This window comes from Saccopteryx leptura, chromosome 3 (genome assembly GCF_036850995.1).
Source record: "Saccopteryx leptura isolate mSacLep1 chromosome 3, mSacLep1_pri_phased_curated, whole genome shotgun sequence".
Taxonomy (NCBI): Eukaryota; Metazoa; Chordata; class Mammalia; order Chiroptera; family Emballonuridae; genus Saccopteryx; species Saccopteryx leptura.
In genome coordinates this window covers 349,712,491-349,725,821 of record NC_089505.1, presented here as the reverse complement: position 1 = coordinate 349,725,821, position 13,331 = coordinate 349,712,491, and the positions used below count along the sequence as shown (strand labels likewise).

Sequence of the window (13,331 nt, the reverse complement as noted above, 5' to 3'; positions counted from 1 at the left end):
AGGGTTGTTGGATGGATCCCAGTCAGGGTGCATATGGGAGTCTGTCTCTCTATATTCCTTATCTCACTTAGAAAAGAGGATAAAAAAGAATAAGAGTACTAGGGCATATTAATGAAACTTGATTTGCTTATTACTAAGTCAGTAGAAAGTAACTTCAAAGAAACCACGTAAATGCTGTTAATTTGTTTTATCTATCTATAAAATATGAGTAATTCTGATTTTAGAATTGTTACAAAGATTAAATAATACAAAATATCTGATTTTTTTCAACACAGAAAGTGACTTTTGTTCAGTAAAATTTAGTTCCCTTCCCAATTTTCTGTTACATGTATTTAAATGATAACTATCTCTTGTGACTGTTTCTAAAATGGTAGGATACATCTGTACCTACATTTTTATAAATCCAAAAATTAAAATATGTGTTGAAATAACTGTAAGCTGTCCTTTCCCTGTCTCCTACAGAATTGCAGAGTAGCTCTTGTGGAAACCCAGGAGTCCCACCCAAAGCTGTATTATATGGTACAAGGTTTGACATTGGGGACAAGATTCGCTACAGCTGCGTAACTGGATACATCCTTGATGGTCACCCTCAACTCACCTGTATAGCCAATTCAATTAATACAGCCTCATGGGATTTTCCTGTTCCCATTTGTAGAGGTAAGGACACATATATCATTTTTATGCTGATTAATATTTGACACAATGAAAACATTTTAAAAGTAATAGTTGTAGTCAGTAAGAATAGTGTTTTGCAAATGTTTCTTTTTTGATATATGAACCTTAAAAAAATTAAATATATGTGTCTTATACTACATGACAAGTTTAGAAAAATGCTTGTTAGATAAGACTATTTGTGAAATGAGACAGTAAAATATATTTTATATTTATAAACATTTATGCATACAGTGTGTATGTGTATGTCTTCATATTTATATTAGGAAAACATGAATTTTATGATGCTTACAATTTAATTAGGCTTTTAAATTTTGAAATATTGACTGGATTTGTTACTCTCTAAGCATTTTTGGTAAAGAACTTAGTAGAGGGGATTGTGGAATTAAGAATGCCTTGTGGTTTTTTATCAATACTGATAAACATTTTTTGTATTATGGGGAAAACACAATAATATAGTGATGGGGAAAAAGGTTCAAAGTGCAGAGACTGGAAAATAGAATATGTTCAACATTAGCTGAATTCATGTGTGAATAATGACACAGAAATTCTAGAGACTGACATTTCTTTCTCCCTGGTCTTTATATTTTCTAACAACAACAAAAAGTTGTATCTCATTTATCTCTTGACAAGTGCTTCGGTAATTGCTCTACTGATGAGATGTAAGAATGTCCAACTGCTCGTCTAAATTACTTTGTAGCTTCCTCTCAAACCTGGGGCAGCAGATACATGCAAGAGAGACCTATGGAAATCAGACACAGCTAGTTTCTTATCTCAGCTTTAACAATTACCACATGAATTACCTTAGGCAAAGGATCAAATCTGCGAGAGTTAGCTCACATTTATCTTATTTAACCAGTGAGAGAAAAAAACTCACAAGTTCATTTGTTGTGAAAATTTAATAACACCATCTCTACCTGCTACTAAGTAAAACACCTGCCATATATGACATTCTTTCAGTGTTCGCCCCCGTTGTTGTTGTCGCTGCTGTTGCTGATACTAGTACTACCACTATCAATGCTATTACTACTACTGTTTCTGCCACTAGTGGTGCTATTTCTATGACTACTATTAGCTACCATTTATCTGAGCACTGAGAGTGTACTAAGACAGTATAAGCATAATCCCTTTTAAATTTCACAGCAATAGAAAACTGAAATTCAGAAATTGAAAAATTATTGCCTAAGGTTACTCAGTAAGTGTCAAGAACTATGAAGAGTATGAGATTTTACTTGCAAGTTAATACGTTTCTCTGCCTCAATGCCTTGAATGGTGATGGAAGACATAAGACGTTTGGGTCAGAAACAAAGGAAAGTTTATTATTCATTGGAGTTTTAGGAACTAATGTATTGACATTTGTGACAGTTCCACAAGGCCAAATTCTCAGAAAATGGTATGAACGTGAGATGCCTTCATATGTAGTAGGTGGTATTATGGAAGAGGAATTGTAACTTAGGGAAACTAGTTCCTTTACAAACAGCACACCTGCCCTTTGCTCTGGAGGGAAACACTATCTCTGTTTCCCAAGCCTGTAAGTTGCCCTTTAATATGGTAGAAGACGTTATTTCATTTCTTCAAGTCTATTTGCTATACAAATATTTCTGAAAAGGTGGTCTGGTACATAGAAGGACAAACTGTGCAGAAATGTTAGAGCCCGATAGAGAAATGTCTGCCCACAGTAAACAGGGTGTGATGGTAATGCCAGTTTTGAATCCATTCTAGCTGGTTTCAAAGTCTGAGCTTGCCGCCACTTTGACACTTCACCAAATAATTTGCATCTCCCTTCCAAAATATTTTATTATGGGAGGAAATTGAGTTCTATACGGGAATCTGCCAAAAGACACATTTTCAGATTTTTAAGTTTGAAAGATTAGTGTTTGGCAGTTGTTTTTTTAATAATATATGAAAATTTAAAAATTACGTATGTGTGTGTGTGTGTCCCTAGATCAAAACTCCCTAAATCAAAAGGACTTACTGAGATACTTAAAGTCAAGAAACATTTTTAAGATATTTCAGTGGAGATGTTGGGAAAACAGCTGTGTTAGGCTTGCTCACTTGTACTTTGCATGATTAGTGCACGAGCATGTGGCAAGGCCACGTGTATAGCCCATGTAAGACAATTGCTGCTTGGATGGATTGCAGATTGTGATTGCTTGCCTGGCTCTGTGAGTGGCTGTTTTGCTGTTTGTTTGCTTGCTGCCCAAGAAGCAGTTTCCCCTGACTGTTTGCTAGTCCGCCATTGGGAGACTCTATTAAATGGGAACGGCCCAATGCTTTCTGGCTCTACCGTTTCTCTACTGTCTGCCTGAAACCATTATGAACCTGCCTGGCCTTCGCCATGGGTATTACAGGATCAGTCCCAGTACCACCAGAAAATTAATTTATCTTGTGGGACTTGCAATGCTGGTGATCAAGGCCAGGCAGGTTCACACTGGATTCTGGCAGAACACAGAAAAACCACTGAGCCAAAAGATGTTGGGCCGTTCCCCATTTATTGGATTCTCCCAAAGGCAAGCAATTAAACAGGAAGGCATGATGGCTGGCAAGCAATGGGAAAATCACCCCGAGGGAAAGTACCTGTAGTCTTATATAGGCTGCATACATGTGGCTTTCTGCCACGTGCTCACACAGTAGTCATGCAAAGTGCTTGCAGCAGGAAAACAAGTGAGCAAGCCTAACACAGCTGATTTCCCTACAGGGCTCCTTTTCTAGTCTAGGAAGAAACATGAGTCTAAATACTGATTCTGCCACTTATGACTAGAGCCTTTGAGTAAAAATTATTACTTTGGATACTATTTCTTTAGCTATAATAAGATGAAGAAATAAAAATACCAAAATCACAATACTATTAGAGTTTAATATGATAGCTTATGTAAGGGGATGGTTATATAAGTTATTATATATGCTAACTCTGTCTTTCCAACTTTTTTAGTACTTGTTACATTCTTCTCTTGAGAGAAAGGAATTAGTCAACAAAAACTGCATGGAAATCACTTATTCCTATATCCAAGCCTAAAATAAAATCCAGCATTCCAGTTTTAATTAATGTTGATGTTTTATTTGTTTTTGCCATCATATATACCTAACTTCCCTACTCATTACCCCAAGTTCTGCAGACTTATTTCATTTAGTTTCCATTCTAAAGTGTAGGGTTTGTTATCTTCTCAAAAATGATATCTACTGCTTTAGGAAATTCTGCCTGCTTAACTTCAGTCTGTCAAGTTCACCTTTTTTTCTCTTTAACAAAATACTAATAAATACATTTACTCATTGAAATATGTTTATTAAGGGCCTACCTTGTGCAAAGCATTATCTCAGGAACTGAGGATCAAAAGATAATTAAGAAACAAGCTTTTCTTTACAAACCGAGTTCTAGTGGGGCTTATCATAATGTAATCGAATTATTAAAATAATGTATTATAATTGCTTTAATATCAGAATCTATAGAGTGTGTTAGCCACCTTGATAAAGAATACCTTAATTTCTCCCAGTTAAATGGGAGGAAGTTCAATTAGGGACAAGGCTTTAGGAGAAGAAGCTCTCAGAGAGGTCTTGCAAAAAACACAAATTATATAGAGCAAGAACATTTTCAATGAGGTGATCATTTTCCTTTCTAGCCTCAAAAGTTGTCCCAGTGTTACTATTAGTCACTGACGAAAAGTAGAGTATGTAAAATCATACTCCATAAAGCACATGATCTAATTTTCTAAAGAACAGTTTATCTCTCACTAACCATTTTCTTTTTAAATTAAAACTGAAAGAATAGAGGAATAGTGTATTTGGATTTTGTATAGCAGTCATTCATTTTGAAAGGAAAGATAGGAGACTTTTCAGTTCATGGCTTCCCTCTGTGCTTTGCCACTTTTTCAGAAGTGTATTGATTGCAGGTGCTGATAAACCTGTAATGATAGGCTTATTGCTTTCCCAGGAGTTTATATAGAGTCTCTCCTTGGAGAGACTCTTGCTCTCAGAGAGTTCTTCTGATGCTGGATAAACAATGATAGTTTAATTAAAAAAAAAAAAAAGAATGCCACAGCCACCTAGAGGGTGTGGTGCAAGGGTTTTTGTATTTCTTCAGAGGCAGGATGAATTTTATCAACACCAATGGCTGCTCTTTGTAAAAGACAACTAACTGCCTGATGCTGGGCTAAACAATATTCTATCAAACAGCGAAGCTGAATCCTGTGCTCTAAGTCTGGAATGAAGAGAGCTGGCACCCATGCCTTGTTTGCACCATTCCTTAGAGAGACGTTTTCCATGACACTTACTGCACTGATCTTTGATGTGGTCCCAGACACCTTTTCAACTCATTGCTCCCAACACTCTTTACTGAATAAGAGCCGTTGGCAGACAATGTAAAGTGCAGAGCTATTCCTAGATTGAACAGTCTAAACTTCATAATGATATTCTATATTTAGAATGGCATTTGATATACACACCTGAGGGCAAACTAAAAGCAGTGTGTGCAAAAGTTACATATAAATTATAGTGTCATCGATGCATCTAAACCTCAGCTCCCAAAATAAAATCAAACTTTTTGATAGAAGAATTAACATTTTAAGGTGGAAGGAGTCAATCATAAAAAATTTAATTTGGTATTAGAATAAGTTTTTGATGAGTTAGCGAAAATTTTCAGAGGGTGCAACTCTTTCTTGATGATTTGAGAAAATTTATAGCAAAGCAAAGATCTTGGCTCTATATGAGCATTCAGAGAAAGACTGATGGTAACTAGGATGTAAAATGTTGATTTTTTTTTTTGATCTAACACTTGAGATCCTAATGGGGAGGGCTTGGATGTTAGTGATGTAGATGTCATAGTGAGCTAGAGCCATCTAAATCTAATATTTGAGAGTACAGATAAGCAAACGGGTTAATAAGTGAGCTCTTGCCTCTGACAAAAGAAAAGAAATTGCAATTAGGTAAATTAACAATGAAGAGTTAAAAAGTCTTCTAAGTTTTATCCATGGGAATGAAACTGCCTTCTGCAACATGATAAAGAAAATAGTTAATGGGAAAAGTTAGCAGCAGCTTGTTTTATCAGAACATAATATTATTTCCCTACTCTAAATCTTGACCAACGACTCAGGACCAAAGTTTGATACCAAAACTGAGCAGTTAAAGACAATAGTGGGAAACTGGAAAGAGAAGGAAAGGGTTAGCCAGATGTTTTCTATAAGAATATTATACCAAAAGCACTCCAAAGAAGCAGTGACTTCTAATCAAAGTTTAGCAGTAAAACAAATTAACAATCAGAAAACCTAACAAAGTGGGTTAAAAAGAAGTAAAACTTTGTAAAGAATTTCTTGTTCGGACCGGAGTGGGTGAAGGGGCTGGTGAAAGGCTGACCACTGTGCTGTGTGTCCTCATGCTCAGTTTCCCCGGGCTGAAACCGTGTCACAAGGCATTGGAAAGCAGAAAATGCCTTTATTCTGTGTATCTGTACTGACTACACACTAATGCATGTATAAATGCTGAGACATGACATTCAGAATTATGATTCTACATTAAAATGTATCTTGTTATTTATAAAAACAAAGTAAAAATAGTAAAAAATAAAGAAAACTGGAAATTATTTATTTTTTGGAAATTAATTTTTGAATTGAATACCCAAGCACATAAGTAACTCAGTGTCATGCTTTTATTTGTTCTTTATAGTGTTTAAACATAACTACAAGCTATAAATTGACAAATGAGACTATTTTCTCTTGTGAGATTTTCTGTACTATATCACATTTTACTTTCTCATTGAAAACTAAAACCTGTATTTTCTTTTTTAAAGATTTGATAAATAAACCCTAGTAAATGCCTTCTTTTTTGCCCCTTAAATCCACTCTCAGAGAAGAGTATGTTTCCATGTAACTCCCTAACCATAGATTTCCAAATATTTCAAATATTATTTTTACAAAATGTTTTAGCTCAGACTTTCACTTTCTCTGCTGCTCTTGCCATTATTACTGAGCAACATAATTCGGGCACATCTTGTTTTCATTAGCCATATCATTTTATAGTATAAAGTGATCTAGTCTCTTTATATGAACTGCTGCTACATTTGATAGTAATGGTGAAGACATTTCGTGTATGTTTTAAAATATGTAAGCAAGTTAATTTTGAAGGGTTATTTTATCACCTAAATGACTGACAGCAGTATCTCAGGGATGCCAGACCTCAAGGAAGAATTACAAGGGTCCCAGGTCACTTGTGGCTCCTTCATTTCTCCCTGTAAAAATGCCGGCTGTTTTATCAACAATCAGACCAAGATTTAGTTCCCTTTTCATGTAGCCTAACTTTGTTCTGAAAAGTACATTTGTGTGATCAAATGATGAAAATGTCCTGATCAACTTGTTTAGTAGTTTCTAGCATGAGGCAGCAAAGGACACACGATTTGCCTTTAGATGTATGAGATCTATGAGTTGATTTGTCTTCCTGCCATGTAGTGTTCCTATATAAAAATGGAATATTTCTGCCTATTTCAGGAGATTGTGAGTGTTAGATTAGATTAAATGATGACATATTTTAAGAATTGTGTATATAATGCCTAGCACATAGAAGGTACTCAAAACATTCAAACTGGTTCTAAATATATAAAATAGTATTTTTTAAAATAATGTAGATTTTCTACTATCACTCACTGTGTTATAGTTTGTTTAAAATATTTAAAATATCTCTTGACAGTTAAACATGTGCTTAGAGCTTTGAAATAACGAAAGTATTTTTTAAAAGAAGAGAGTAAACTGTGGGAAGAGTAAACACTGGACCAATGAAAGCCTTAGCTTGCTCTATATTATTGCCACCAAACAACATGTGGAAACTTTATGTAAATATTTAGTTTTTCAGTTCTGTGTTCTCATCTGTATAATAGGGGAATTCCTTATTGTTTTATAGTTTTATGACGAGGATTATATTAGTTAATCTATATGAAATACAAATCTATAATATTCAGCAAGTAGTAATTACTCTCTTAGGTCTATTGTCATTGTCAAAAAAGGTGTTTGAAAATTGGACAACAGAAAATGGACATATCTAGGTTCTAAAACCACACAGGCAGTGGACTCATTTTTCTCACAGTTTTATTGGTTAAGAGGAATTTTAAGCCCCACATTAGCCTAACAAATTAGGTTGGGATCAGCAAATAATATATGTGAGTAGTGAAAATATATTTCCCAAGGTTAACATAGCATTTTTGAGTCATTCATTTCTGGAAGTACTCAATTTAAAGTATATTCAATAATTAAACTGATGTCTGTTAAGAAGTCATTATGCACAGACCACATTGCTAAGTACAATGTTGGATGAATCAGCTCTAGGCCTCATGAAGCTCATAGTCTATTAAATATGGGACATTTTATTTGGAAAGTTGTTTGGTGATGTGGTTGATTGCCAAAATGTGTGTCCTCTAATTCAATGCAGAACAGTGGCATTCTTGCATAAGCAATAGGTGCTGGCCTTCCATGTATTTCTGATACTTTGAAAAGAAGATTAGGTTAAAAAGGACACCAATCAAGCAAAGCAAATAGAAAACCATACCTGAGTCTGAGTTTGTATGTCAAAATATTAGGCTCCTTGCGATTTTAGTATAAAATAGTTGTAGGACCAAACAGCATCACAAAATGATGTGTTTGTGCTTAAAATTAAAAAGCAAAAATCAGACCTTCTATTCTTACCATACAATTGTCCTGTGCTCTGCTGCTACACCTAGTAGTTGACCATGTTAACATTTCAACACACACATGATTTTCCCATGTGATGTTTGTGACTTGAGTCTTCATTCAGAAAGCTAGTTATACTTTTTGCCTGTTTTTTTATCCTGTATATAGTAACTCAATTATTTTTCTTGCTTTACTTTATTGTCTGAGTTTTTCTGATCTTTCATTTGTCATTTTTACTTTAAACTAATCCATTTTTTACAATAAAGAGACAGTCATTATTGCTATATGTTATAGTAATGTATTGGTGATTTATAGAGGTTTATATATTTTATTTATTTATTTATTTATTTATTTATTTATTTATTTATTTATTTATTTATTTTTAAATTTAAGTAAGAGGCAGTGAGGCAGACACAGATATACTCCTGCATGCACCCTGACCAGGACTCACCTGGCAAGCCTCCTACTGGATGGTGCTCTGCCCATCTGGGAACACTGCTTCATTGCTCAGCAACTGAGCTATTTTTGTGCCTGCGATGAAGCCATGGAGCCATCCTCAGCACCTGGGGCCAACTTGTTCAAACCATTCAAGCCCTGGCTATGGGAGGCAGAAAGAGAGAGACAGAGAAGGGGGAGGTGTGGACCAGCAGATGGTCACGTCTCCTGTGTGCCTTGACTGGGAATCGAACCTGGGACTTCCACATGTCAGGCCAATGCTGTACCGCTGAGCCAATGGATCACGACCATATTTTTTTTTTCTTAATGAAATTATTTTCATTTTTTTTCTATCTACACAATTCCTAGAAAAATGCTGACAGTATAAATATAGAAAATCAAAGACAAAAGTTTGTTTTTTTTGAGGCAACTGATTCTTGAGTTTATGACCATTTTGAGTAACTTTGAGCTCTATTCTTCTATAGAGGCTTTTGCTTATTTGGAGTTTCTTATTTGTTTTGACAAGAATTTAAAGTATTTGTTCCAAATGAAAAAGCCAGATTGTCTGAGAAAAGTTTGTATTTTTTGAAGAAGCTGTAACAGTTTATAATGTTGCTCCCAAAATAGAAATGTAGTTTTATAGACATTAATCAATGCTCATTTTTAATGCATAAATTTTAAAACATGTAGAAAGAAAGAAAAATCATATTATCTTTCATTCAAATGATTATATGGGACCATGATTAAAAGGAAAAATTATGGGGCATGCTTAGCCAAAAAATATATTGACAGCTTCAGAATTCCCTGTGGTGAAATAGACTGTCCAATGCATGATAAGAACCCTGAAAAGCAATCATCTAACTTCCTGCTAGGATATAAACTCAATGAACCACAGTAATGACCATCTGTTATTCTGTGGCTCTTTGTAAAGCAGCCACTCTACAGACAAGGAAAAATAATTTTAGATAGGTGAATGGAGGAAAGGGGAGAGTTGCCTACCAAAAACAATGGATAATGCCATGTGTCACATATTTTAATGAACTAGGTTCATGTAAAAGATCCTTATTTTTGGTGCATGGAAGAACAAGTAGTAAGAATTTTTATAGGAGTCATTCTGAAAAGATACTTTGCACATTTTAAATCTTGGGTTTATTTTTCCCTGTGAAGTTTGATTGGTCAACTTTGATAAGTTATGTTAAGGGTGTGTGCAGTAGAGCTATTCAATGATGAAAGATTTTACATACAGTTAATAATAGAGGACAAAATCTAGTGCTGAAACTTGTATGCCTTTAGAAACTACTTTTTTGATCCTTACTGAATGTGCCTGAAATCTAAAATCTGTCCTTGCCTGATAGCTTGGTTGGTTAGAACTATGTCCCAATATGTAGATGTTGTTCCTATTTCTGCTAAGGGTACATACAGGAAAAGATGGATGTTTCTGTCTGTCTGTCTCACTTTCTCTCTCTTTCTCTCCCTTTTCCTAAAGTCAGTAAATAAAAATTAAAATCTTTCTATAGTTACTTTCCTTAGGCTTTTCCTAATTGCAGCTCTGACTCAAAAGAAAAGAAATATATTTTTTTTGCTATATAATTATTATGTGTGTAAACTGGCAATAAATATCTTAAAAATAAAAGTCTTGAAAAGTAAATATTTTATCACATTTTTGTTCTCATAGTTATGTTACTGATTCCTTATGTTTTTGACTAAGGGCAATTTTATTTACTAATCCTTATATTTGAGGGTACTATAGCATTTACACTATGCTAAAATATTGTTTAATTTACATTTAATTTATAGCTAACATAAAATCAGTTGATACAGCATAAAAAACATGATACATATAGCAAATAAGTTAAATTAAATGCAAATAGGGATACCTATGTTAAAACAATAGAAGAGTAAGGTGAAACCGAGAGCAAGGTTAATACAGAAGAGTAATGATCTGCATTCTTACCTACTTGATAGAATGAGCATTATAATTGGTTTCAATCCATATGGGAACATAAGCATATCTGAAAAAGATGATTGGTTCATAGTCTCCCAAAATAAAAGACAATAATTTATGATGGAAAACCAAGCTTACTATGTAGAATGAGAAATTTCTTATGTAATATATCACAAAGAAGGAACCGTGCAATTTGATCATCTGTGTCCTTTTCAGTATCTTTGACTATGAATTCAGAGAATGAGCTCCCCAGGGTTGCATCATATCTATTACTGATTTATAAATCAAGTTTTGATATTGAAAAGGTTGTGACTGTATTCATAGAATCAAAATAATCAAAACACTCTGCCTATGGTCCCTGACAAATATAAGTGTTTTATAAACCCAACTATTTGAATTTGTTGTGAACCAATTTTTCATGTATTTCTAAACTTTGAATCTCTTAATTTATAAATTTGGAATTTGGCCTGTAAATTAAGAGAACCAAAGGTGAAATGTTTCTGTATTTATCTTATCTTATTTTTATTATATAATATATAAATATTTTTCCCATATAATTCTATTTTTTCACATTTTTATTGAATTTATTGGCGTGACATTGGAAACTGGTTAATAGGTTTCAGGTCTACAATTCCATAATACATCATCTGTACATCACACTGAGTGTTTATCACCCCATTACACCCCCCACTTATTCTCTTTTATACTCTTCTACTTCCTCCACCCCCTTTTTCTCTTGTACTGCCCATACTATTGTTTATGTCTATGAAGGTTCTTTTCTTTGCTTAATCCCTTCTCCCAACCCCCTAACTCCCATCTCCTCTGACATCTGTCAGTCTGTTTGCTGAATCTATGAGTTTCTATTTTGTTAATTTAATTTGTTCATTAGATTTTGTATATAAGTGATAGCATATGGTACTTGTCTTTCTCTGACAGGCTAATTTCAATTAGCATAATACTCTCCAGGTATATTTTGTCATTCCCTATATGCTTAGTTAATTTATAAAATGAATTAGTTATTTATATTTAGACATTTTATACAGAAAATTCAATATGAATATAGTTCACAAAGACTTTATGTTTAGCATTAATTTGTAATTACGTATTATTTAAAAATACATCAGTTATTCCTGAGTTTTCCGAAATGTTACATGATTACATTTCTTATAACTCTAAAATGGCTGTTGCTGTTGAATCTTTGTATCTATAATAAATGGAATTCTAAAAATGGGGATGAAGTCATTGTTGCTGTAATTGCATATATAGAAAATAATCACATAACACAGTGTTATGGGGTCTGACCTGTGGTGGCACAGTGGATAAAGCATCAATTTGGAATGCTGAGGTCGCTGGTTTGAAACCCTGGGCTTGCCTGATGCTTCCTGCTCCTCTCTCTCTCTCTCTCTGTCTCTCCCTCTCCCTCTCTCCACCCTCTCTAAAAAATGAATAAATAAATTTAAAACATTTACAAAAATCATGCCTCAATAAAATTATTGGGCATTGTATTGCTCTTTCTCCATAAGTTTTATGTAAAATATACCAAATTTGATTGTTGAAATGTTACTAAGATGTGGAAATTATATTAATGCATTTTCAAGTTAAAGGAGTGATAATATCTTTGTATTTATATTCACTTAACAAATATCTATTGAATAACAATGGTGGAGAAGTGATACACATCAGTTGTTGATTTTAAGGAGTTCCAACTTAACGGAGGCCCACATAAATAATTATATTATGTTAAAGTATAAACAGTTTCTCCTTCTATTGAATCCCCCAATAAATGTAGAAATAAAATTTCATGAAAATCAGAAGTAGTTCAAAGTTTTTCTTGTTGAGTAGAAGATTAATTTTGATGAAGACTTGAAAATAATTTACATTTTCATAATTTATTGCCATTGCCTTCTTCCTTTTTATGATTACTCTCTTTGGGTCACAGTTTTGAAATCCTCTACATATAATAAAGCCATTTATTTTTTATAACAATTCTATATAAAATGGATACTATCTAGATTCCCATTTTATAGATAGAGACACTGAGGCACAATGAGGTTAAGAATATTTCCCAAAGTGAGTAAAAGGTGGAGCTAGGATTTGAATTCAAGAAATTTAGCTCGAATACCATCTGTATTTTACTCTCTCTTCTACTGTCTTGATGATAAAATGTCTTCTTACCACTTTTTTCTTAGTCTTTCTAAGACTATGAAAATGCTTAACATTTTCCCTTAAACCTAATCAACCACAAAAACAGAAGTCTTAAATTTATAACAACCTACTGTCTTGAGTGACTGACTGTCCTGTTTCTCTACATTCTTTCAACTCAAAATTTGTTAATGATGTTTCCTTGTTTTTTTGTATCTTCATCAAACATTTTTTTACTTCAAATTTTCAAGATATTTTAATGGGTAAATATAAAGAAAGTACTTCCTAGGGTTAGGGAATAAAGGCATTCAGTTATATATAATATGGATAGTCATGTGAAAGTTTATAGCTATTTGTATCACTTGGGGAAACTAAAAGTGAGTTGACTTTGACTTGGTGGAGAGGAGAGAATACAATTTCAACTGAGAAGATCTGTTGAAATTATCTTTTGGAGAGTGTTGAAGCCCAGAATAAAGAGCTTGAGACTTATT

General features: G+C 33.7%; 1 protein-coding gene across 3 annotated transcripts in view; it reads left to right on the top strand.

Annotated features, from left to right (window-relative positions):
* Positions 1-13,331, top strand: part of CSMD3 (CUB and Sushi multiple domains 3) — a 1,231,016-nt gene that overhangs the window by 254,610 nt on the left and 963,075 nt on the right. For all 3 annotated transcript variants that reach the window (XM_066379371.1, XM_066379370.1, XM_066379369.1), the window contains exon 4: positions 463-657. In XM_066379371.1, coding sequence (XP_066235468.1) covers positions 463-657 — 195 coding nt within the window. The remainder of the gene's footprint in view (positions 1-462; positions 658-13,331) is intronic.